The following is a 25,357-nucleotide window of genomic DNA, read 5'->3' on the forward strand; positions in this document are numbered from 1 at the left end:
GGTGACCCCACGTGGGGTGGTGGAACCACCAGAGGGGTGGAGGTTGCTAGACAGGGTCAACTTGACACTGACGTGACAGACACGGTTAACTCTGACTCTGCGACCACTTTGGAAGGACCCATTGTGCTGGGGTTTCTGGGCACAGGGGCTCAAGCGGTAAGGGACACAGGGCCAGTCCCAAGGATTTGTCAGTCAGTCTTGAGCTGGGAGAGCCTGGAATGCAGTATCCCCAGAGCCAGGTGCAGGGCTTAGTGAGACGTCTGTCGAGCACTCCTTCAGAACCTGGGGGAACATGTGATGTGAGGAAAAGATGGTAAGGCTGAACAGAACTCCATTGACTGAACTCCATTAAGTAAAATAGAAACGCACAGAAAATGGGCAGGGGGGTGGGGTGGGTGGGATACATGCCCCACTCATGAACTGGAAAACCTTCTCACTTCTGGTGGCACCTCACGGGTGTTCTCTGCTCCTAACTCCTCACACCCTCTCTGTGCTTGGCCAAGTTGCCACGGTGGGCACATAAGTACTCAAAGGGTAGCTAGACGGGGCTCCCACCCAGAGCTCAAGAGTCCACTCATGGAAGTCCTCTCACCATGGGTATGGGATGGCAATGCACACTCCAGTCTTACCTTCCTACTCCTTGATCTCACAAACTAAACAGGTGGATCCATTCAGTGCGCTGCAGCCTGCTGTCTGGAAGCCTCTTCCAGTGCTGGGCAGTCCAGCATTTGGGTTGTGGCCAACCTGCCCAGACAGAGGACAGTGAAGAGCACATAGACCCCAGAACTCAGGAATGATGGACACGCATAAACCAGCATCTCCCACCCGTGTGTCAAACGTGATATAAAGGCCTGTGATGTGAATGTGAGTGGGGCAGTGCCAGAGGCTCACAGAAGGTCCCCCTGGGCAGTGCCCCAGCCCTTTGGCATACAGCACCCTGAGTACCGGCAGCAGAGTGGCCACCCGTGTCCACAGGTCCCATGTGTGCCGTGTCCTCTCAAAGAACTGCAGCAGAACTGAGATGAAATCAGAAACACATCCAGTTCTCAGGCTGGCCCCTCCATTTGGGTGGTATAGAGAGGGGTGCGGACAACAGGACCTGCCCTGGGAACAGAGAGGAAATAGGTCTGGCTGACCTCCCAGAGCTACATGGCTGCCCCTGGGCTTGTCCCACGTGCAGGAGTCCAAGGCCCAGGACTAAAGCCAGGCAGGGACCAAGGGACTGACACGAATGTGAAGGAGCCCTCTCTCACGGGCAGAGTGCTGATGCCAGGGCAGCATCACCTTGGGGACTGCTCGGCCCAGGTATGAGGGGGTGGATGGTGGCCCCCAGCAGGAGGGCCTGACAGACAAGCACTGACCTGTGGGGCACTTACGGCTCCAAGAGACCAGGTGAATACTGAGTTCATTGCTAGCCTGAAAACAGAAGCGAACGAATCTACAATACAAACACCAGGGCGGGATGAGTGCCCAGACCCCGAAAAAAGTGCCCACAACCTGGCACAGAAAGGACACATGGCTCAGCAGAGAGATGAGCAACATGCATTTCAGAGAAGAAAACACATCGGCCAAGGAGGACATGAGGAAAACCGAGAATCTAGGTCGAGCCTGTCCCAGGTCAGGGTCAGTGTTGCCTGTAAACGCACAGCAGGAGGAAAGTGGAACCCTCACCAAGCCTCAGAGACCCAGGTGGGGTGGGAGGCAGCACTCCCCGTGGCTCAGTCCTCACATGTGGGCATGTGAGGAGAGCTGGGGCCAGCAGCAGGGAAGGGACAGGTGTGGAGAAACGCCACGGAGCAGGGCCTCACAGCTGCCCCCATCAGCAGCCACACTTCATAGGTGTCCAGTTCACTGGGCAAGGTCTAGTTCAAAACCAGGATTCGGGAGGATCAGCAGGATCCCACCCACCATTCACAGGACCCTCCCTAACAATCTGAAACCACTACCAGGAGGTTCTGGGGTTTCTGGAGGCAGCTGGTAACCACTTTCAGGGCGAGGAGCAGGGCACCAGCATGAGGGAGGTGGATGTGGTGATCACTCAGGTACCTGCAGTGCTGAGGCCTCAAATCCAGGAGGCAGCCTCTGCCCCTCAACTCGTGGCTGGCAGGCTTCTGTGAGGAGAGAGCAGGCTGCACACTGGAAGAGAAAGCACTGCTCCAACTCAACATTCCCATGGCAGCAGTTGTGTGGGTGCCCGGCTAATGGGAACCAGGTAGACACCAACCATACCTTCCTGGGACTTGGCGACGCTCAGGGGTCCAGACTCGTGCCCAGCAGCCACAGCCTGGGAAGAAGAAGGGGGCAAAGGTGGGCAGCAGGAAGATGTAGGGCGCCCAAAAACTCCCAGATGAGAGCGGCTGACACTCGGGCAGACAGAGAAAGGAATGTTACAGTCATGCCTGGAAGGAGGACAATTGGTTGTCAGGACAAGAGGAGCCAGTAGTCAGTCAAGGGGCAGAACTGCATGAGAAAGTGTGGGGTCCCGGATGAGCTCTGCACAGAGTGTAGGACCAGCACAGCCACCCAGAGTGCTGGGTGAGGAGGAAGGAGACCTCAGATCACCGGAAGTCCCCCAGGGCACCATGGACGGGTTGAAGCTTAAACAGGAGAGGGCTCAGCTGCACTTTCAACCCGGGACTGACAAGGATAGATGTGTGTGCTCTGTGACACAGAACCGATAGTGTGTGCAACTCCAGCTGGAGGAGGAGAGACAGCAGGGGTCCAGGAGAGTGCGGGGGCGGGGGTGAGGGGTGGGGGTTAGGCTGACAGAACTGGCCCCAGGCCGTGAAGCCTGAACTCAGCTAGTAGCAGTGGGGACAGGAAGAGGATCCTTTACTCTGATCAGGCACCTGGGAGGCTGGGGCACAGCAGGGAGAGCGGCGGTCAGGAGCAGAGTCAGGGGGCTGCCCTGGGTGGGCTGAGCCCTCAGACAAGAGGAAGAGGACAGGAAACTGTTTTGAAAGCGAAGCTTCTTTTCTATGGGACATCTCAGGTCCCAGGGGCAGCAGGAAACTGAGGATTTTCCTTCGCATCTGCAAAAAGACAGACTGTTGCTCAGCACTGGGCCAGCAGCCCCAGGGTCACTTGGAGGGGAGCCAGCCTGGGCTTTCAACCCAGAGTTGGGGAATTCCGCCCATAGGCTGCGCCTCTTCCCGCTTCCCTGGCCCCTGGGGTCCACCCTGAAGCTCGGATGCAGTCGCTGAGGACACTGGGTCGCGGTCACTTTGACTCTCGCCGAATCTCGCGGACTGGACGCTTATGGTACGGACTCAAAAGGGCACAGTCTGGGCTCCGCCATGGAGCTGGACAAGCCCAACCTCCGTGGGCTCCCCAGGCCCACAGCTCCATTACTGTACGCCCTGCTCCGCTCTCCCGGTGGCTCCACCCCGCTCCGCTCCGCCTCGCCCCGCCCCGCCTTGTTCTCCAGAAGCGCCTCCTTCTCCAGAAGCGCCTCCTCACCCAGGTGAGGAGGAGCTTCAGCCCCAGACTCCTCTCCCTGCTCCTCCCATCTCCCCTCCTCTTTTCCGCCCGACCGCTCACTTCCTGGTCCTCCCTCGGGTCCCGCTCCAGGCCGCAAGTCTCGAGGCTCCTCTCGGCCTGACCTTCCAGGCACCTCAGAGCGTGGCGGCTCCTATTCCGTCTCCTAGCAGACAAGGCCAGCGAGGGAAAGCGCCTTTGTTCGTACGTGCGTGTCTACGTAACTGCGTGCTTACGTGAGTACGGAAGCCATACACACCGGAAATCAGGGGCTTCAGTGTTTGTTGGCGCGACGGGACTAAGGCCAACTGGCGCCGTCCCCTGACAGCGGTCCTGGTGGCGGACTACTGTCCTGCCTGGTGGCCGCTGCCCGGCCATCCCAAAAAAGCGCCCGCGACTCGCTCTACTTGCAGGAAGGTGGGACCTGCCTCGTGTGCAGACGGTACCTCCGGGCGGGGGTTTCCAGACTCTGGGACCAGGAGCCCCTGCCAGGGGGCCGAACCAGACCTTCCGGTCCCCTCCACGGCCACAGTCCCCGCCTGCTTTCCTTCCACGTACGTGTCCTGGCGATGCCCCGGGACTCATGCGAAGATGCCAGCAGACCTGCCCTCCAGCCTCCTGCTCCTCCCCCCGGACTGTGACCTCACACGAGCCCCCCCACCCCGCCCCCTGTGAGCTCCCCACACCGGGCCCTGACCTGAATAGCTCAGCTGCTTGTACGCGTTCCCCTCCTGGTGGGGCCCAACCAGGAGTCCATGTAGGGCGGCCGACTGACTGTGCCGGCCTCCGGATCCTTCCAGAGTGGCAGTGTTAGGGGAGGAATCATTTTCTCTTCGTAGTTGCCCCAGTCTCCTGAGCTGTAAATCACCGTCACTGCTGGGGGATGGATTTCTGTGCTGACCCTTGAGGCACTGTGGGGTCCCTGTCCCAGTCACATGACAGGCCAGCTGCTGTGATGAGCAGAACGTACCCTGAGGGAACCTGCATGTGTGTTTCTCATCAGTTGGGCCTTCCTGGATCCCTGTGGTCTGAGGCCCCTGCCAAGGAGAAGAACATAGTGGCTTGTTGTCCAACATTGCTGTCTTCTCACTGGTGATTTTTTCCCTGTTCCTCTGGTCCTTGCGCAGGTGAAGACACACAGACAAGCAGGCGGAAGAGTGTTTTCACCTCTGGCCACCAAGCGGGCACCCTTTGCGTCGAGTGGTGGGAAAGCTTGAGCCCCTTCTTGCTCAGGGATTCCACCCACACAGATGAGATTCAGAGGTGCCCAGGAGGAAGGGGGTGGGTTGGCTGAGACACTGAGTGGCGGAAACTGGGCAAGCCTGGGATCCAATCACATACCCCAGTACAAGACATAGCAATGGCCATGCCCCAGGGGCCAGCCAGGCTCCCTGGTAACCAAGCCAGACCCAGTGAAGAGGGTGACCCTCTGTCACCCAGCACGTCAACAGAAGTTCAGCGGGATGATGATGCTCAGCGCTAGCCAATGGGTGAGGACATGGCACCCTTGCCTGTGGTTGGTGAAGTGGACACAGGGGAGCCTTTGTGAAAGACCATTTGCTAGTGTGTGTCAGCACTTCAGGTGTGTGCCCTGTTCCCTGGGCCACCTCCTGCATGACTCTTCAGTCAGTGTGTGGTCATGTTGAGTGGCTGTATTGGCAGAATGAGTTTTCCCTACCCTTCCGTCAGGAGGGAAGCATCAGTAACTTGTGGGACCCCCAACACTGGGAGGTGTAAACAGACACCATATAAGGGTGAAAACAAACGCATGAAAATAGATGTGCAGACGTGGAGGAGTGTGCCCAAGGTGCTGGGAGTGGAGAAGCCATCCCCCTTGCCTCTGCGGAGAGATTCCAGACAACTGACCCTCTGGCTTAATTTGCTGGCAGTTATGTTAGGGTCACACAGGCCGGCTGGCTCAAATACGAACCGTGTTGGTTCAGGAGGCCAGCAGCCGAGGTCGAGGTGTCAGCGGAGGTTGGCTCTTGTGAGGGCTGTAGAGAGAGTCTGTCCCATCCACCCCCTCACTTCTGGGCATTGCTGGCCATGGTGGGTGTGTCTGGCCTTGAAGATCTCCGCCTTCCTCTTCACCCCAGTTCTCCTGTGTGCCTGTCTGCCTCTAAATGTGCCCTTTGTATGGGGACAGCCATCCTGTTAGAGGAGGGTCCATCCTAATGAGCTCACTTGACCTCCATCAGCTCTGTGAAGACCTTTCCTTTGTCTGTAAGGTCCTGCCAAGGTACTTGGGATTGGGACTCCAGCACCTGAATTTGAGGGGACACAATGTGACACCTCACACCCTACAAAGTCTCTGAGGTAGGAACTGACTGGAGTGTTCCAAGGATGGAAGGATGGCCTTCATGGCTACCGGGGGTGAATCCAGGGGCAAGGAGAGCAGGCCATCAGGCTACGAACCAGATCACATGGTTCCTCATGGGCCTGGGAGAACTGTGGCTCTCCTATGCTAGGGGAAGGAAAGGCCCAGAATGCCCTGGGCTGGGTGCCTCTAGGACCTTGTCCCCATCCTCATACTACTACTACTACCACTACTACTAAGTCGCTTCAGTCGTGTCCGACTCTGTGCGACCCCACAGATGGCAGCCCACCAGGCTCCACCGTCCCTGGAATTCTCCAGGCAAGAACACTGGAGTGGGTTGCCATTGCCTTCTCCAATGCATGAAAGTGAAAAGTGAAAGGGAAGTTGCTCATAGCCATGTGGAAACGGAAGCTCCCTCGGAGGTGCTGAGACTACTGAGGTTCAGGCCCATGGCTCTGATCCTCCACCTCCACTCCCCTACAGTGAACAGGGACCCCCCCGCCAGGTACAAGGAAAGAAGTGAGGTTGGAGGTACGTGTAGTCAGGTCCCCTGCAGTCATGGGCTGTGACTCTGTGCCTCGGCTCCTCCTCAGGTGTCGAACAAGGTGACAGTAACATAGCAGGTAATTTGGGGTTTGAATTCTGTGATCCCTGCATGATGCCATCCCAGGCCCTGGCAAGGACAGGAAGCATGCCATTCCCAGTAGTTTCTGCTCTCCGTTCTTTCTCTAGGCTCTGGGCAAGGGCTCGGGCATCTGATGACAGTGGAGGCAGTGATGTGGGAAGGACTGGGAGGAATGTGGCTGCCAAAGGTGTGGGGAAGATACCTGGCAGGGCTGTCTGAGCTCCAGGGCACCCTAGGGCCGAGGCCAGATTGGCTAGCATGGATCTGCCCTCAGCAGCCCTGGGCTAAGATGGAGATCTCCAGAGCATGGGCAGGGATGGGGCCGGGAGCTAAGGGGTGGGGTGGTGGCTGGGGGTAGGGGAAGCTAAGCCCAAGACAGTGCCTGTCTGTGCTTTGAGAAGATTAGAGCCCAGCCACTGGGCTGTGAAACCAGGGGGCTTGCCCTCCCTCCTCGGTGCTCCCAGGGTTTCCAGTCCCTCTGTCTTGGAACTTACCACGTGCCTTTCACCATGTACCTCTCTTCCACTGCCCTGCCCTCCTTCCTGACCGCCCCACAAACTCCATGTGATAGACGGGTCCTCTGGGTCACCACCCCCCTATCTGTGGACCATGTGGAGATGGATGGAAAGAGCCAGCCCTCTCTAACCCCCCAGATTCTGTGTCAGCAGGCTTGGAGGATGCTCGGACACATGGGGCTGAGGTCCAGCCCAGGGCTGTGAGATTGCAGGCCACTGTGTCAGGCTCCTGACCTTGGTGGTTCTGTGTTTCCACAGCCATATGAGGCCCTAGGAGCCCTGGGAGATGAAGTTCGGCTGTCTGTCCTTCAGACAGCCTTATGCAGGTTTCATCTTAAACGGTGTCAAGACCCTGGAGACGCGGTGGCGGCCCGTGCTACGCGGCCACCAGCACTGTACCCTGGCAGTCCACATCGCTCGCCGGGACTGGGAAGATGCAGCTTGGCGGGAGCTGCTGGAGCAGAGGCTGGGAATGAGCCCCGCCCAGATCCAGGCCTTGCTGCGGGATGGGGACAAGTTCGGCCGCGGAGTGATTGCGGGCAAGTGACACCCTGCCCCACGCTGTCTGCATGGCCCCAATGCTGCCCTACATTGTTTTCTGTTGAACCAGCTGGTAAGCGGGGAGGGGGGAGCTGAGGTTTCTTCAGAGGAGCAGCAAGGGTCCCTTGGCTGGGAGACGATGGCCCAAGGTCCCTGACCACCAGTCTGGGCCTCAATGCCCATTTGTGCTCTGAGGCAAAGGCGGGTCCAGGTCTGTGTGTGGCATTTGTCTGTGTGTGTGTGTCCCCACGTGTGTGTCCCCAGCAGAGACCATGAGAGGCAGGAAAGCACCCAGCCTGGGTTCCCCACTGCCACTGCCTGCAGCCAGGCCTGAGCAAGTCCCCTGACTCCCCAGGGGTGAGGCCCCACAGCAATAACTCTGGTGGTGAATCGCTTCGGGACCTGATATCCACAGGTTCCTTGTCAGGGTCCTCCTGCTCTGTCCCTGTGGCCTGCAGTGGGCAGACTGAGAGCTGCCTGTGGCCTGGTGGGTTTGTGGAGCACCAGACCTCTCCCTTTCATTTCGCTCCTTCCCTCGCTTGCCCTTGCCCCAAATTCCCTTTGCCAAGGTGAGCCCATCTGAAATGCTCAGCCAGAGGATTCAGTTCACTGGTTCCTTGCCGTGATACGTTTTAGTCTCTAGCAGGCGAGACTTTGAATGACCTTGTTCTCATTCTGTGTCCTGTCTTTGCACACAGGTCTCGTGGACATTGGGGACACTTTGCTGTGCCCAGAAAACCTAGATCCCGAAGAGGTGGAGGAGCTGGAGAATCAAGCCCTGTTGCCTGACCTGCGACAGAAGTACCTGACTGTGCTCACCAACCCCCGCTGGCTGCTGCAGCCCATCCCTGGAAGAGGTGGGAAGGACATCTTCCTGGTGGACATCCCCCAGCACCTGATCCCCTTTGGGCAGGAAGCCTGTCCAATCTGGGCTTTCAAAAGGTGACCAAGAGACCAGCACATGGTGACACTGTCCCGTCACCATTGCACCCTGGACATGCCTGTCTGGTTCAGTCTGAATTGGCCCCACCCTGGGGTGTTCTGCCAACTTGATGTGGGTCAGGGTGCCAGGACACCCCTCATGCGGTGTTGCTCTGGACTCAGCAAGAGTCTGCAGGAATTTGACCTTTACGATAAGATGGCATTGCCACTCGTTTTGGCCCTGCTGTGTCTGGGTGGTTGAGAGAAACGTGTTGTTGGGAAAATGCTTAGTGTTTTTCCTCTCTGTTCTGGTCCAAACTCCCCGATGTTGGAACAGTGACCAGGGGCTGATGGGGGAAGGCTGGGGACTGGGCTGTGCGTCGGCAGGTAGAGAGGTATCCAGCACGCGGAGAGGCCCACAGGCCCAGAAACAGGCCCCCAGATCGGGAGCTAGAGATGCTCAGCTGCTGATCAGAAACTTGTGGAATCGTTGGGGGACCCTTGAGGAGCCCCTTCTGCTTCAGGGTGCAAGAATCAGGGAAAGTGACACCCCCAAGGTCAGGAGCCCGGCTGGGCCATCTGCTGAGTGGCAGGCAAGGCCAAGGGACCAGCCTGTCCTGAGCTCGGCTTGGGGGTCAGACCCTTGGCCGAGCGTGTGAAATGATGCTGCTTCAGTTGAAAAGGAACCATGGGGACCGGACTGAAGCCTGCCTGGGGTGTGGGCTTCCAACCTCATCTGGCTCACCCTGTGCCATGTGTGAATAGCATGGACAGACAGAAAGAACACAGACTCGAAGTTGTCATTCAATTTTTATTTACTGCCATGGAGTTTTGCTCTACTTTATTACAGCCAGAAATCTATTTGATTACAAGAGAGTACTTTTGAGTGTCCCTAAGAAAGGCAGTGCCCAAGAATGCTCAAAAGTGAAAGTGGTCACTCAGCCGTGTCCGACTCTTTGCGACCCCATGGGCTGTAGCCTACCAGGCTTCTCTGTCCATGGGATTTTCCAGGCAATAGTCCTGGAGTGGATTGCCATTTCCTTCTCCAGGGGATCTTCCCAACCCAGGGATTGAACTCCGGTCTCCCTCGTTGTAGACAGACGCTTTACCATCTGAGCAAACTACTGCACAATTGCACTCATCTCACATGCTAGTAAAGTAATGCTCAAAATTCTCCAAGCCAGGCTTCAGCAATATGTGAACCATGAACTTCCAGATGTTCAAGCTGGTTTTAGAAAAGGCAGAGGAACCAGAGATCAAATTGCCAACATCTGCTGGATCATCGAAAAAGCAAGAGAGCTCCAGAAAAATATCTATTTCTGCTTTATTGACTATGCCAAAGCCTTTGACTGTGTGGATCACAATAAACTGTGGAAAATTCTTCAAGAGATGGGAATACCAGACCACCTGACTGCCTCTTGAGAAATCTATATGCAGGTCAGGAAGCAACAGTTAGAACTGGACATGGAACAACAGACTGGTCCCAAATAGGAAAAGGAGTACATCAAGGCTGTATATTGTCACCCTGCTTATTTAACTTATATGCAGAGCACATCATGAGAAATGCTTGGCTGGAAGAAGCACAAGCTGGAATCAAGATTGCTGGGAGAAATATCAATAACCTCAGATATGCAGATGACACCACCCTTATGGCAGAAAGTGAAGAGGAACTAAAAAGCCTCTTGATGAAAGTGAAAGAGGAGAGTGAAAAAGTTGGCTTAAAGCTCAACATTCAGAAAACTAAGATCATGGCATCTAGTCCCATCACTTCATGGGAAATAGATGGGGAAACAGTGTCAGACTTTATATTTTGGGGCTCCAAAATCACTGCAGATGGTGATTGCAGCCATGAAATTAAAAGACACTTACTGCTTAGAAGGAAAATTATGACCAACCTAGATAGCATATTAAAAAGCAGAGATACTACTTTGCCAACAAAGGTCCGTCTAGTCAAGGCTATGGTTTTTCCAGTGGTCATATATGGATGTGAGAGACTGTAAAGAAAGCTGAGCACCGAAGAATTGATGCTTTTGAACTGTGGTATTGGAGAAGACTCTTGAGAGTCCCTTGGACTGCAAGGAGATCCAACCAGTCCATCCTAAAGGAGACCAGTCCTGGGTGTTCATTGGAAGGACTGATGCTGAGGTTGAAACTCCAATACTTTGGCCACCTCATGTGAAGAGTTGACTCACTGGAAAAGACCCTGATGCTCGGAGGGATTGGGGGCAGGAGGAGAAGGGGATGACAGAAGATGAGATGGCTGGATGGCATCACCGACTCGATGCACATGAGTTTGGGTGAACTCCGGGAGTTGGTGATGGACAGGGAGGCATGACGTGCTGTGACTCATGGCATCACAAAGAGTCGGACACGACTGAGCAACTGAACTGAACTAAGGGACCTAGCAGTTCAGGGATTGGGCTTGTCCTTGAAGTGCACACAGAGGACACACTTGTAATCTGAGGACTCTCCCTGCTCCTCCTCCGCCTCAGGGGCTTCATTTGGGACCATGACTGAAAGGGCCACCATTGGGATGTAGTAGCAGATCTTGTGCAAAGCCATCACCAAATCATAATCTGGGTACTCTGGGGGGCTCTCGGGCAGTTCCCCTGTTCAATCACTTCCAGAAGTAGCTGGGGAAACAGACGTGGCATTGCTGGATGTGCCCTCTCCACTGGGACCACCCTGCTCGCTGTGGAGATGGTTTCTCCCAGCCCACCTGGCTACACTGCCCATAGACCAAAGGCCAGAGAACACAAATGAGCACCAGCTGGGCATTCTGCGAGCAGGTGGCATTCCCTTCTGGACTTTCTTGCCCGCCTCTTGGGTGCACTGGTTGTGGTGGAGTCGAGGAGACTGTCTGGTTGCCACCGCTAGCTTCTTTGTCTTTGTGGTCGCTGTTGCACTGGCAGTAGGCTGAGCAGTTGTTCTGGGGTCACCTTTCCTCCAGATGTTCTGCAGGAGGAGAGGCTTGTCTCTCTGAAAATTGCAGTTGGGATAGATCTGAAAGAAATGAATCACTTTAACCATCAGGTGGGAGAAGAGCCCTTCCTTGCTGCCCTCCTCCCCACCACTATCCCAGCCTTGCCTAACTGTGGAGACGTTTCTTCATTCCTGGCAGGTTGTGAGGCCCTAGCATGTCACTCCCTAGAGCTCCCCCCAGGCCATCTTCACTTGAGGTATTACTGGCCCTCCCTGACATCAAGTGGCCCCTCAAGGTTTGGGATCACCCCTGTCTAAGAGGGGTGGTGGAACACAACACATCCTGCTTTCTCCTCTTTCCTTAACCACCCTCTCACGAGAAAAATTTTTCCTGGAAAATGAAACCCATCCAGCACTCAGCTCGTCTAGCCTAGTCTTCTCGGAAGGGCTCTACGTTACCATCATCATCTTCTTCCCTGCAGAGCAGCCCAAAGGGTGGATTTTCCTGAACTCATACAGGTTCAGTTCACTGATGAAACTCTTGATGCTGTCTGTCTCGAAGATCTGGTCCATGCCTCTGCGCTGGAGGATCTCCATCCGGAAGAGATCTTCTTCGATGACCACCATGTTTTCCTCATCGTTCCAGCACGCAGAAGTGAAGGCCGCATCCTCCACGATCCTCCAGAGCTTCCTGGGAAAGGACAGCCCAAGGATGTCTTCCTCCTTGGCCATTTTTGGGTTCAGGCCCTGTGGGGGCAGATTGTCTTGGAGGCGTCGATCTTGGCTCTCAGGTTGCTCACCCTGCTTCTCCAAAACCTCCCCTCAATCTACGTTTCAATCTGGGGAGGAATCACGGGAGTCCCCTGCTGCAGGTTCCCCATCAGTTGATAGGGCCAGCTGGGCTGCCTGTGCCTCATGGGAACTCTGACTAGCCATGGAGCCAGTCTAGCTCAGGAGGATTCTGTACCCAAGCAGTGAATGCTCAGGGCAGAAGAGCCTCAGACCAGGGTCAGGGTGCCCAATAAATACTGTCTGGAGATTCTAGAATCTGGATTGTGGGACAGGCAGCCAATTAAGGGATCTGCTTCCTTAAACGATAACAGTATTTATTTTTGAGGATGAAAGTGAGGTTCAGGAAGGGGGTCAAATATGGACTTTTGCTTTTTACTCAATTGTATCATTTAATATTATAAATATTAGATAAATGTTTGTCCAAGTAAATAAAAGGATAAATATATGTGACTTACCATTCAAGAGGGCAAACAAGACACAATACCTGTAGAATGATCCTATTTAAATTAACCATATTGTATATGCATATATTTATATGTATGAGTGTTAAAGGAATAGGCAGAGTTCTGAAAGGATGTTCACTGAGAGGTTGAAGTGTTCTTCTTTGTGAAGGGAAGGGGACAGAGGTGAGAGTGTGACACTATTTCTTCTCTATTCTTTCCATTGTTTGAACTGTTGAAAATACAGTTAGGGAGCATGGTAGCTGTTTTTATGTGTCAACTTGGCTAGGCTATACTGCCCAGTTGCTTGGTTAAACATGTCTCTAGATGTTGCTGTGAAGTTATTTTTACATGTGATCAACATTTAAATCAGTGGACTATAAATAGATTATTCTCCATAATCTAAGTTGGCTGCATCCATACAGTTGAAGGCTTTAAGAGAAAAAGACAGGTCCCTCAAAGAGGAAGAAATTCTGTCTCCAAACTGCCTTTGGATTCAAGTTGTAAAACTAACTCTTCCCTGTATCTTCAGCCTACCTGCTTGCACTGAACAATTCAGAGATACAGATATAGATATAGATACAGATACGGATATAGATATGTGTGTCTGTGTGTTTCAAACACATTCATTGGAGCTGAAAAGGCCTGACTGGGAATTCCAGCTTCCTCACTTCTGTGTTCTCAACCAATTAAACTTTATAGATTTCTATTTACTTATTAGTATATACAAGGGAAATAATGGAAATAATTATTTGCATTACTCTGAAAAGTGACATAGTGTTTGCCTGGTTCATTGAGCATTATCACAACTCAGCAAATGCCATTTATTGTGATTAAAAATGTTTCTTCAGTTTTCAGGGTAGTTTTTGGCAGACAAATGCTCCTACAGAGAACAACAGGAAAACCCCATTAAAACATCGTGTATTCCCACCACAAAAAAAAAAAAAAAAAAAAAAAAGATAATTATGTGATGTGACAGATGTGTTAGCTAACCTTAAGGCAGTAACACATTGCAACATATAAATGTGTAAAGTCAATACATTGTATACCTCAAACTTACATGATGTTATATGTCAATTATATCTGAATTTAAAGGAATTTTTAAAAAAGAATAATATAGGATAATGGCATGAAGGGGGACTAGGACTAATTATAAATGAGGAGGGTACCTAAAGCTCATATGCATGGTGGACTTGTTACCAAGTCCAAGCTCATGGGGCTTCAGGTGGTGCTAGTGGAAAAGAACCTGCCTGCCCATGCAGGAGATGTAAGAGACGTGGGTTCAATCACTGCGTCGAGAAGATCCCCTGGAAAAGGGCATGGAAACCCACTCCAGTATTCTTGCCTGGAGAATCCCATGGACAGAGAAGTCTGGCGGGCTACAGGCCATAGCATTGTAAACAGTAGCACGTGACTGAAGCTACTTAGCATGCACACACGCACAACAAGGTCATACTGCTAAGTACATGACAGGCCAAATAAATAGACAAAGTGTTAGAGCAAGGAATAGTGACTTTATTCAGAAAGTCAGCAGATCAAGAAAATGGTTCATTCGTATCCAAAAGAACAATTTTACCCGAGTTAGAATTCAGGCTTCTTTTATAGTAAAAGGGGAGAGTGTGGCTGGTTGTTGCAGACTTCTTGCTGCCAGGAAGACCCTGGAGGAAATGTGATAATCCCTTGTTCTTGCAGGTGTCCAGGTAGGTCAGGTCATGAAATTCCTGTAAACCTTCAATAAGACAAATGCTATTTTCTGTTCTGCAACTTTTTATCTCTGTATGAATGAAAAGTGTTATGGCTTTAAAGGTTAAGCCTGGGAGTCAGAGACTTGAGAAAAAGTCTATTATGTATTTTAGGTGATAGGCAATGTTCTTTTACTGATTGAAGAGATGAAGGTGCAGAGCCAGCATGACTAAGCACAGGCGACAGAGCACAAAGATTAGAGCTAAAGGAACAGATCCAATACGGAATCAGGCTTGTTCTTCTCTGATACAGATTTATGGGATTTTCTACTGTTCCTTGGACTGTTAATGTACATGATACATTTTTTTCCTTTGTATATATGCAATATTTTACAACAATAACATTAATAAATAGCAAACAATTATTTAAAGTATGACAGAAAATAGTTTAAAGCCATTGGAGAACTAATGAAGTGATCAGGACTTAAGGAGCCAACATGCTGGAGAAAGGAGAACCATGGAAAGATAAACTGACATTTTGCAACTTCTTTTCCTCTGGAGACATTTCCCAATTCTAGGGCACAGTGAAGGAGGCTGAGAATCCAGGCTTCATCCAGGTAGATGGCTATATCTGAGGACCAAAAAAAAAAAAACCAGTGTAGCTTTCAGTGGTCTCACAGGCCCAGAGAGACAAAATTAGAGACTTAAGGAGCCAAGGTTGCAATGAGAAAGAAGAGATGGAGGACTGAGTCTGTCACATTGTAGTCAGAAGCTAATGAGCTAAGCAGAAAGCCTTTCTAAGACAGATAATAGTATTTGTTTCATGGTAAGAAAAAGAAATAAAAGGTATTCATTATTAGAAAAGAAGTCAAACTGCTATTACCTGAAGACAACAGTTTCTATATATAAAAATCTCATGAAGTGAAAGTCATACAGTCGTGTACAAATCCCCATGGACTGAGTCCATGGAATTCTCCAGGCCAGAATACTGGAGTGGGTAGCCTTTCCCTTTTCCAGGGGATCTTCCTGACCCAGGAATCAAACCTTGGTCTCCTGCATTGCATGTGGATTCTTTACCAACTGAGCTATCAGGGAAGCCCCCAAATCCCATAGAATCTACCAAGAAAAACCTAGAAGTAATAAATGACTTTAGCAAGGTTGCAGGGTACATGTGTTAGTCGCTTAGTCATGTCCGATGCTGTGACCCCATGGACTGTAGCCTCCCAGGCTCCTCTGTCCATGGGTTTTTCCAGGCAAGAATACTGGAGTGGATTTCCATTTCCTTCTCCAGGAGGTCTTCCTGACCCAGGGATTGAACCCGGGTCTCCTGCATTTCAGGTAGATTCTTTACCATCTGAGCTATAGAGAAGTCCGGGACTTCTAAGGGATATGAGAAAGCTTTGGGAGGATGGAGATATTTATTATATTGATTGTCATGATGGTTACATGGGTGTATACAGATATCAACATTTATCAAACTGTACACTTTAAGAATGTGCATTTCAATTATACCTGAGTAAGTTCTTTTAAATAAAAAGATTAAGTCAAGAAGGAGATGGCTGACAGAGACAGAAAAAATAAATGCCTGAAGGCTCTGAAGAGGTTGGAAAATGACCACAGTGAGGAGTCTGTAATCAGAGAGTGGGACACTTGAATCACTGATGATCGAGGTGGGAGAGGGCAGTTATAGGAGATGACAACGCCTGGGAAGTGACCAGGGGAAGTGGATGACTGAGGTAGAGGTCATTTTTCTGCCTATTGCATACTCTGTTCTTTTTGCCTGAGCACAGCCTCCCTCACTCTTTGCCTGGCCAAGTCCTACTCATCCTTCATGTCTCAGCATTCCTGTCCCTTCACCAACAGCACCTCAACTGGCATTCCTGTCCCCATCTAAGTTACGTTCTTCTCTAATGAAATCTTGTAGTACTTGCTTTTCTTAAGCACTTAGCACAATGGTTACATATGTATTTCTGCAATTCCTTCAGCAGTTCTAAGCTCCACAATGGCAGGCACAATGAGTAGTTTCAATGTCCCTTGTATCTCGAGCATCTGTGGTGATGCATTGCTGTTGTTGTTCAGTCGCTCAGTCGTGTTTGATTCTTTGCGACCCCATGGACTGCAGCATGCCAGGCTTCCCTGTCCTTCACTATCTCTTGGAGTTTGCTCTAACTCATGTCCATTGAGTCCATGATGCTATCCAACCATCTCATCCTCTCTCCCCCTTTTCCTCCTGCCCTCAGTCTCTCCCAGCATCAGGGTCTTTTCTAATGAGTTGGCTCTTCGCATCAGGTGACCAAAGGATTGGCACTTCAGCCTCAGCATCAGCCCTTCCAATGAATATTCAGAGTTGATTTCCTTTAGAATTTAATGGTTGGATCTCCTTGCTCTCCAGGGGACCCTCAAGAGTCTTCTCCAACACCACAGTTCAAAAGCATCAATTCTTTGGTGCTCAGCCTTCTTTATGGTCCAACTCTCACATCCATACATGACTACTGGAAAAACCATAGCTTTGCCTAGCTGACCTTTGTCAGCAAAGTAATGTCTCTGCTTTTTAATAAGCTGCATCTCTGACATTTGGGGCAATGCATGGTGAAACATACATCTTTCACATTTTCCAACTCCAGCTTGACTTCCTGAAGGACCTGAACTGACACATTTCATTTGAGGGTAGAGTGTACCTCTCCTTCTCCTCTTTCATGGCAAACGCAGGAGAAAAGCCAAAACACTTGGTGTCCCATAGTCAAGCATATGTCTCTACCAGGGCCCAGAAGCACACCAGAAGCTATTTCTAGAAAGACATATAATCTCTGATGCTGATGGCATGGCCTTCCTCCAGAACCCCAGGGACGTAGGTGGCAATTCTCTTACAGGGGCTGGCCTTGAACTTGACACTTCATCTCTGCCCATTACTGATACATCTGACACCATGAGGACTGTCATAAAAGATGGTCCACACAACTGCTTCCACTGCAGCCTGGACCTGCTGCAGGTTCCTCTCCTGCACCCCAGCTCTGAGCCTTCTGCATCATCATGTGGACTGTAGCAATAACCCTGCTGTCTTCTTTGTGGTGGAGGATTCAAGATGCAATTATTTGTCTTGCACTTTGGAGGGGACATCCTGGCATGCCTCTGATTCATTTCAGTCGTTCAGTCCTGTCCGACTCTTGGTGACCCATGAATCACAGCACGCCAGGCCTCCCTGTCCATCACCAACTCCCGGAGTTCACTCAGACTCACGTCCATTGAATCAGTGATGCCATCCAGCCATCTCATCCTCTGTCGTCCCCTTCTCCTCCTGCCCCCAATCCCTCCCAGCATCAGAGTCTTTTCCAATGAGTCAACTCTTCGCATGAGGTGGCCAAAGTACTGGAGTTTCAGCTTTAGCATCATTTCTTCCAAAGAAATCCCAGGGCTGATCTCCTTCAGAATGGACTGGTTGGACCTCCTTGCAGTCCAAGGGACTCTCAAGAGTCTTCTCCAACACCACAGTTCAAAAGCATCAATTCTTCGGCACTCAGCCTTCTTCACAGTCCGACTCTCACATCCATACATGACCACAGGAAAAACCATAGCCTTGACTAGACGAACCTTTGTTGGCAAAGTAATGTCTCTGCTTTTGAATATGCTATCTAGGTTGGTCATAACTTTCCTTGCAAGGCCTCTGATTACTGAACTCCTAAAAACTTCACTGAATTGTCAGCTCCCTGGATTTTCATAGGGTTTACTTCCCATGCTCTTGAGCACATGTCTTACAGACCCCTCTTACTCATCTTCTTCAATCGATATTATCATGTCAGTTTAACTGATCTGAGTGATGTTCTATGGGCTGTCTAGGTGATCCACATCTCTTTGTACTATGTTATGAGATTGCATATGATGTAGGGCAGAAGAGTTAACATAGCAGTGGAGTAAACTTTAAATAGAGATGTCTGTCCATATGATTGTGAACTACTTCTCATCCTCTTCCTCTGATTGGTTGGAATAGAAAGGAATGTACTCATCAAATCAATGGCCAAATAACATGGCCCTAAGGGCTTATTAATCTGCTTGAGCAGTTATACCACATCCAGCACACAGCATCCACAACTGGAATTACTACTTGGTGAAGCCTGGCTTATTAATCTGCTTGAGCAATTATACCACATCCAGCACACAGCATCCACAACTGGAATTACTACTTGGTGAAGTCATTTTACAGAATTCATCCAATTTCTGCAGTCAACAGACTAGCAATGCAAATGTAGATATGATGGGGACCACCACCCCTAAATCTTTAAAAGTGGTTCTAATCTCTGTCATGTCTTCAGTGATATTGTTTGTAATTGACTCTCTTGGTTGTGTGTATGTGCTGGGGCCGGGGGGGATGGGGTGTGAGTGGTGTGCAGTTCCATAGACTTGCACATAACTTCCACCAATGTAAAGACAATGAAAGACCACCTAAAATTTGGTTTGGATGTGGAGACCAATGAAACCCTCCCCCCACACACACCCCACCCACATCAAGAAGTGAAGAAATGGTTCATTACTTTCAGAATCAAGGGTTCTGAAGAGAGCAGGACAAGCCTCTCAACCAGTTGTGAACTGACTTTTGAGATCAAGGAACAGAGAGTGGCCTGGGATTTTACCATGGAGGACAGGTGGGGCCAAAGTGAGAGTTCTCACATGTGGTTACCAGCATACATGGTTCTGATCTCCCTGTGGTGCTAAAGGAAGGAGCACCCAGGCTTTCTTCCCAGTTTACCCAGATATCACACATAAGGGGGAGAGGAAGGGCTAGCTGAAAAAGGAAAGGCCAAATTCTACCAATGATAAGGGATGGGAGTGTTACTCTTCCCTGCACTGCTGGGGCTCTGGGAAATGGAGGCCCTTAGGGCTGGAAATATGGAAATATAAACCTCAAAATGGCCTGTGCTGTGCCTGGCCTTAATTCAGGGAGAGCTTTTGCTAGAAGAAATAAAAATCAATAAGGCAGAAAAGCAGAACCTGACTGTAGAAAGGAAGACAACAGGAGGCATAACCATGTTAGATGTCTAAATAGAAGAGGTGGTGCACTTGCATAAGCATCTGGGAGGCAGGAGGTTAGATAACAAATAGGACAGTTGAAAAGGCACCTCTCACTCATGGCTGAACCGACTGCCTGAGCACCATGTCCACCAGGCTCACCAAGGCCTTAGCAGTAGTAACTACCCACAAACTGGAAGCAGTATATATTTTGATGACAGTAACAGAGGTCGCAGACTTAAGCATAGTTCTACAACTCGGTAACCAGGGTAATCCTCTCAGTTCTCTTCTACTCACTTTCTACCACTGAAAAAGGAAAGGCGCCAGCCACTGCTCTGCAGATTGAACCACCCAAACGGTCCATCTCCCTCTTCCACCTCTTGATAACGACGTCCCCTCCCCACGGAGACCCAGCGCCATGAGTTGGCAGGTCCACTCAGGGTCCCTCAGGGTTGAAGGGTCGACTGCCCTCCCCGCGTGTCCATGGGTCCTGGCCGCGGCCAGCTCTGAAGACCAGCGTCTGGCGTCCAGAGACCACCAGGGCAACTCGCCAAACAGCCCCTTTGGATCTTTGCGGGCACCCTTCCTCTCTCCCGCCTCTGCCTGCACTGTGGTGATAGTGCACTCGGGTTCAGAGGGCCTCCGTCAGCTCTAGGCAGGTAGGACCACCCATAGCTTCCAGGCCATCGGGGGATGCGCAGCGAGAGCCCAGGGCGCCGGGATGGCCATCTCCAAGATGGGCGGCCAGGCAGAACTGTGATCCTCGCTCGCCATCTGGCGGCCGTCGTGGGAACCGCCGCCGAGGCTTCTCCGCCCAGGGCAGCCAGCCATTCGAAGCGTGGATGGTCGCATTTCCGGGTAAGCACCGCGACGCAAAGTCGCGGCTGCAGGAAATGGCGGCGCGCGCAGGCGCACAGGCGTCGGACGTAAACGCGCAACCTCACGGGGCACAAACACGCAGGCGCACGCAGGATGGCCTCACGCTCGAGAAAATGTCTCCCGAATCAGTAGTGCCTTCCACCCTGGCGACTGCACTGCTCACCGAGGGCTCTGGGGGAGCCACAGACCCCGAGTCAGCCTCTGGGCAGGAAGGGGCCATCGCTGGGCCCCTGTCTGCAGCCTCCTACTCACAGCCCTGCACCCTGCCTCCTGCCTGCTCCCAAAACACAGGACTAGTGTGGGGGAGTGGAACAGGGAGAGGGGTGCCCATGCCTCTCAGCATGCCACCCTGCCCTGGACTCAAGGTGGAGGACAGCGCTGCCAGCCTTTCCCCGCCTCTGAGGAAAGGGGGCTGTGGAACTCCTGCTGGCCCACCCTCCTTGCCTCGGGCATCACACCACCACTCCCCGACCCCCGTCCCTGGGTGCACAGAGCAGGGCTGGCCGCCATTGGCCAGCAGGAGTAGGCCTATCTCAGGAAGGTGGGCAAACACCCTTGCCCTGGAATCCTGCACCACACTCCTGACAGTGGCCTCTGATCTCACACCAGGACCTTTCTGTGGCTGGCTGGTCCTTGGGATGGCACATGTGACCTCTCTGAACCATCTGGGTGCCTGGAGCCCCCACAGAGCTGCCAGAGATCCTAGAGCCTGGCGTCCTACCTGCTGACCCTGCCCTCCCCCACATCTAACCCACTTATTCCTGGAGGCTCCCGGAGGTTCCTGAGGACTCAACCAGCCACAGTCCCTGCCCACAAATCCCTGTCGCCAAGCTCCGTCCAGCCCAGGGGGCCACACAGACCATCTCGGACCCTGCCGGGACCACACTGCAGTGCTGACTCGGGGTACCAGGCCACTGTACCCCCACCTCAGGCAGCGCCTCCCCTCCACTGTCCAGAGCAGCTGTCAGAGCAGCTGAAACTTTGAGGAAACTTTATTGAAGAGCAGCACTGACTGAAACCATTGAAGACAGGGGATGACAACACAGAGAACTACTAACGGCCACAGATCATGGTCCTGGCCCCTCTTATCCTCCCAGGGTCCCTAACAAGGTGCCTGTACTGCCCCACGCAGCCGTCCTCCCTCCCCCCACACTCTCCCTTCCTGAGGGCCTCACAGGTGGTGTCTTGCCAGGAAGGTGGGCGCTGGCAATGCCCAATCCCCTGAGGGCAGCTCCTCCCACTTGGGCCCACATGCTCTATGGTGGGCACAAGTCAGTCAAATAGCAGGGCATGCTGCACCAAGCCGAGGACACAGAATCCCGAGGAAGCACAGGGTGGCCCAACAGAGCACAGGTCCTGGGGGCCTCCTGAAGCCCCACTGCGGCACCAATGCAGATCTTCCTTCCAGAAGTCCTGGGGTGGACGCTGGCCAAGCCCTCGTCCATCCCCTACTACCCACCAGTTCCTGAGACTGGGCTAGGGTGTCTCTGCACCACAGTTGGGGGAACTGCTCAGAGAAGAACACACGCACATCTCCAGGAGAGCAAGCAAAACTGGGCCTGAATATGCACTGGGAAAGCACACGCTGAGCTGAGGACTCGGGACCACAGCGGGTAGGGCCTTGGCTGGTGCTGAAGCTCAGGGCACGTGGCAGGGCCCAGGGGTGGCTGACTGGGTAGGTGGGGACAACCAGCCCAGGTTCATGGGCACTGCAGGGCTCTGTGGGGGGTGGGAGGGGGAAATGGACGACGGCTTGCGGGTGTGTGTTGTTGGGGAGGGGAGAGGGGACTGGGGCAGGGAGGGGTTCCTTGAGACCTGGGTCACTAGGGGGCCTACAGGGACACATCTGGACTTCCCAGGACAGGGAGCAGCCTGCCCCAGGGGATGCTGAATAGGGGTCCCCTCTGGTGGGGTGGGAGGGAGGCCCAGGCACCATGACATGGCCCTTAACGTCTCTCAGGCCAGTATGGGCAGCAGCTATTTGCAGGCACCCCTCACCTAGGCAGGTACTGCCCACTCAGGGCTGTTCCCAGTTGCAGGCTTTGGGGCTGACCTTGGCATTGGCAGCTGGTGAGTGGTACTTCTCCAGGCCAGTCCCAGGTCTCCAGTGACCAAGCACAAACCTAAGCAGAACAAAAGAACTCTCCCTCCTGCTAATGAATTCTCCTCCTCCTCTTCCTCCATCCCCCTCCTCTTCCTGAACCCCCCTCCTCCTCTTCCTCCTCCTCCCCCTTTTCCTCCTCCTTCTCCTTTTCCTCCTCCTTCTCCTTTTCCTCCTTTAGAACAAAAGTTTACATGCACACTCACTCACACCAAAGCCAGCTGTGGGGTACTGGCCCACCAGGTACCCAGGGCCCTATCATCTCCTCACAGTCTTTACTGTCCTTGTCCCTACAGTCCTTCCAGGCTGCAGGGGCCAGGGTAGGGGAAGACTGCTTGTAGGCTGGTGCTGGGTGCCATGGGCCTCTGGGTCCTCTGCCCTCAATTGTGGAAAGGCTCCAGGGTTCTGCCTTCTGGGGGACACCCTAGGGCAGATGATCCTGAAGACAGGCTGGATCCTGTGATCTCCCCGCCAGAGCATCTCCCGTCTGCCCCACAGCTCTTCCTTGCCAGTGCTGGCACCTTGTGGCAGAGATGGCCTCCAGAGAGGCTCCTCTAGGTCCCACGTGGCCTGGGGGACCATCAGCATCATTAGCTCAGAGCCCACTGGGTGGGCATTTGCAGGTGGCCAAAAGCCAGGGCCAATGCCAGAGACCCTGACTACACCTTCAGCCTCTGCTATGTTGGGGTCTCTGTCTGAGGTGCGGGCACCCCTTTTGCTGCATGTTATGGCCCCATACTTGGACCTCCCACACCTCCCTGAATTGATTTTGGCTTGGTTGGTGGAGCACCTTCTAGCTGGTAGAGGCTGAGGGGGCTGGGCCTGGCTTCCCTGCCCCTCTGCCACATTCAAGGCTCCCACTGTTTGTGTGGACTGCCTCTTCCCCCGTTACACTTTTTCTGTTGCCTGCTAGCAGAGGGTGTGCCTGAATATGTTGAGCCTATGCTTCCTAAGCCTTGGGGTGGTTCAACGGCTCCAGCCCCTCTCTCGTTCCCCGACTCTTCTGCTGCCAGCTGAGGCCTGGGCTTTGCCGGAGGCTGGTTCTCAGCCCTAGGAAATAATGCCTGGCTGTGGCCTTCCTCCCCAGTGTCACAGCTGGAAGACAGCCACCTGCACTTCAGAAATGGGACGATCCTTTCCCGGATGGTCTGAGTGCTGCTCTCAGCAAATGACCCTGCCTGCACCATGACCTGAGGGATCAGGACATTGTCTTCTGATGCCTTTCAGACCCTTTCTGCTTGACTCTGGTTCTCCTCAGTCACTGCCATGGTGGCCTCATACTCCTCTTCATCTCGAATGAGCTTCATTAACTGCAGGAAAGTGGGCACACACTCTCACTGATCCAGTAGCTCTAGCTTGCCCCGGAGGGCAGTGGTCATGGAGGCTCGGGCTAGGATGTGTTTCAGGTGAATCGTGTCTGTGCTTCTCACTGACAGGGGGCTGTGCTGCCCGGCTTTCTGAATCAGGGTCTCTAACCATACCAAAAAAACAGAGATGTTCTCTCTAGACTTCTGGAAGGTCTCAGCTAACTGTGAGGTTCTATGGTCCTGTTTATCCCCAAAGATCTGCTTCAGGGCCTCCAGGCACTCCTCCACTGTCACAGAGTCACTGCTGGCCCTCAGCACCCACATGATGGACTGGGCAGGGCTACATAAGCTCTCCAGCAAACCCTGCCTCTTTATCTCAGACACCTGCCATAGCTGCATCATCTTAGTCACCTGCTCTAGCCAGGTTTCAAAGCTCTCTTCACCTGGGCCTGGGAGAGTGTTTCCTGAAAACATCTTGAGTTTTTGGTACCACAGGCTTTCTTTCAGAAGCTGCAAGACTGGTTGCCTGACTTGAGCGAAGCCCTCCAGCTCTGCACCCTCAGAATGAGTGCTGTACCCCAGGGTTTTGGCCACATCTACCATTCTTCAGCCCTCATCTTTTAGGAAGTACTTCAGTCTGTTGATAAATTCCTCATCTGGGCTATGGGGTTTCACCACTTCCCAGGTACCTCCCTTTCCTAGGATCCAGCTGGGCACTGTAGCATAGTTGATGGTGTCAGTCAATTCAAGGAAAACTGCCTTAGCGTGGTCTTCCCTTCTGAACATTGTGCCCAGCACCCTGTAGGTGCAGAGGGACTCTAAGCCCCTCCTCAGGGTCTCTTTAATTTCTGCCTCACTACACTCCATGGGGATCCCCATGATTAGCAAGTCCTTCCTAGGGTCCAGGTCCATTCCTCTGCACCAATCCTCCAACAGTCACAGCCATTGCTCCCAGTTTCTATGGACTGGTCTAATACTAAGGGCAGTAATCAGCTCACAAAGTGTGACAAGGAGTCAAGAAATTTTGGGTCAATGCCAACTATGAAGGCAGAATCATCTCTGTTTTCCACAGCCTATAAATGCAAATGGAATGAGAACATCATTAATGCCCACCCTCCCAACCCCCACCAAACCCCCTCCACTACCCCCCTCTCTTTTCTGGTCACAGGGATTCAGCCCCTGTTTCCCACGGCTTCCCCAATCATTTGATGGAGGGGTTTCTTTAGGCCCAGCTTCCCCCAGCTCATCCTGTCCCTGCTGACCTCCACTTGCTGTGGGCTCCTCCTCAAAGTCCTAGGACTCTGCTGTGTGTCCTGGAGGTGCCTGTGGTGAAAAGGCCAGAGATAGAGGTAGGAGGCGGGGCCTGACAAAGCCTGTGGGTGTCTGTGTGTGTGTGTGTGTGTGTGTGTGTGTGTGCCCACGCCCATGCCCTGGCTCAGGGCTGTGCAATCCCGGGGCACCTGGTACCCACTTCTCTGGGGCAAAGGTTAGAGGACGAAGAGGTACAGTTCCCTTCTTTCTCAGAAAATGCCTGACAGATGAGAAAGATGACTGGAGCTCTGCACAAGGCAATGAACTGATGGGTGAAGAGATTGTGTGACAAGCTGTCATATTGCCATGGATACTGAGGACAGCATGGGCTGTGGGTTTGCATCACTGAGGGGTGTCATGTGGTAGATAAGGTTAAGGAGCAACAGGTGATGTCATTGGCCTCTAACCAAAGAAGTATCCTTTGTTGTGGGGGAGGGAAGATGGGGGGTGGGCAGCAAGGATCAAGAGCTGAAAACAGGGACCTATGGTTTCTAGATGTTTGGAAGCTAGAATCAGAGGCAGAAAAG

The 25,357-nt window shown here is 52.5% G+C and overlaps 2 protein-coding genes across 4 annotated transcripts; one reads left to right on the top strand and one right to left on the bottom strand.

Annotated features, from left to right (window-relative positions):
- Positions 1-3,032: 3,032 nt before the first annotated feature.
- On the top strand, positions 3,033-13,608 carry LOC113886838 (protein CXorf40A-like). 3 transcript variants are annotated; one of them, XM_027533374.1, is made up of 3 exons: positions 3,058-3,713; positions 7,193-7,473; positions 8,173-13,608. In XM_027533374.1, the coding sequence occupies exons 2-3, from the start codon at positions 7,221-7,223 to the stop codon at positions 8,418-8,420; spliced, it is 501 nt and encodes a 166-aa protein (XP_027389175.1). In that variant the 5' UTR covers positions 3,058-3,713; positions 7,193-7,220; the 3' UTR covers positions 8,421-13,608. The 3 variants fall into 3 exon arrangements, with proteins under 3 accessions (XP_027389177.1, XP_027389175.1, XP_027389176.1); XM_027533375.1 differs by lacking the exon at positions 3,058-3,713 and adding an exon at positions 3,723-4,031; XM_027533376.1 differs by lacking the exons at positions 7,193-7,473; positions 8,173-13,608 and adding an exon at positions 4,605-6,078 and having other exon boundaries at positions 3,033-3,713.
- A 6,255-nt stretch (positions 13,609-19,863) lies between these two features.
- PNMA5 (PNMA family member 5) lies at positions 19,864-24,452 on the bottom strand (the record flags this gene model as incomplete). The annotated part of the gene is given in 2 exon segments (XM_027535452.1): positions 19,864-20,171; positions 23,105-24,452. Coding segments are annotated over 2 exon segments (1,656 nt in total), but the record flags the coding sequence as incomplete, so codon positions are not given.
- Positions 24,453-25,357: the final 905 nt, after the last annotated feature.

The sequence above is a fragment of the Bos indicus x Bos taurus genome, chromosome X (genome assembly GCF_003369695.1).
Source record: "Bos indicus x Bos taurus breed Angus x Brahman F1 hybrid chromosome X, Bos_hybrid_MaternalHap_v2.0, whole genome shotgun sequence".
Taxonomy (NCBI): domain Eukaryota; kingdom Metazoa; phylum Chordata; class Mammalia; order Artiodactyla; family Bovidae; genus Bos; species Bos indicus x Bos taurus.

Excerpts from the sequence above, each read along its gene's own strand:
- LOC113886838 (XM_027533374.1), top strand. The coding sequence starts at position 7,221 with ATGAAGTTCGGCTGTCTGTCCTTCAGACAGCCTTATGCAGGTTTCATC. Across the intron at positions 7,474-8,172 it reads CGGCCGCGGAGTGATTGCGG|GTCTCGTGGACATTGGGGAC; the intron begins GCAAGTGACACC and ends CTTTGCACACAG.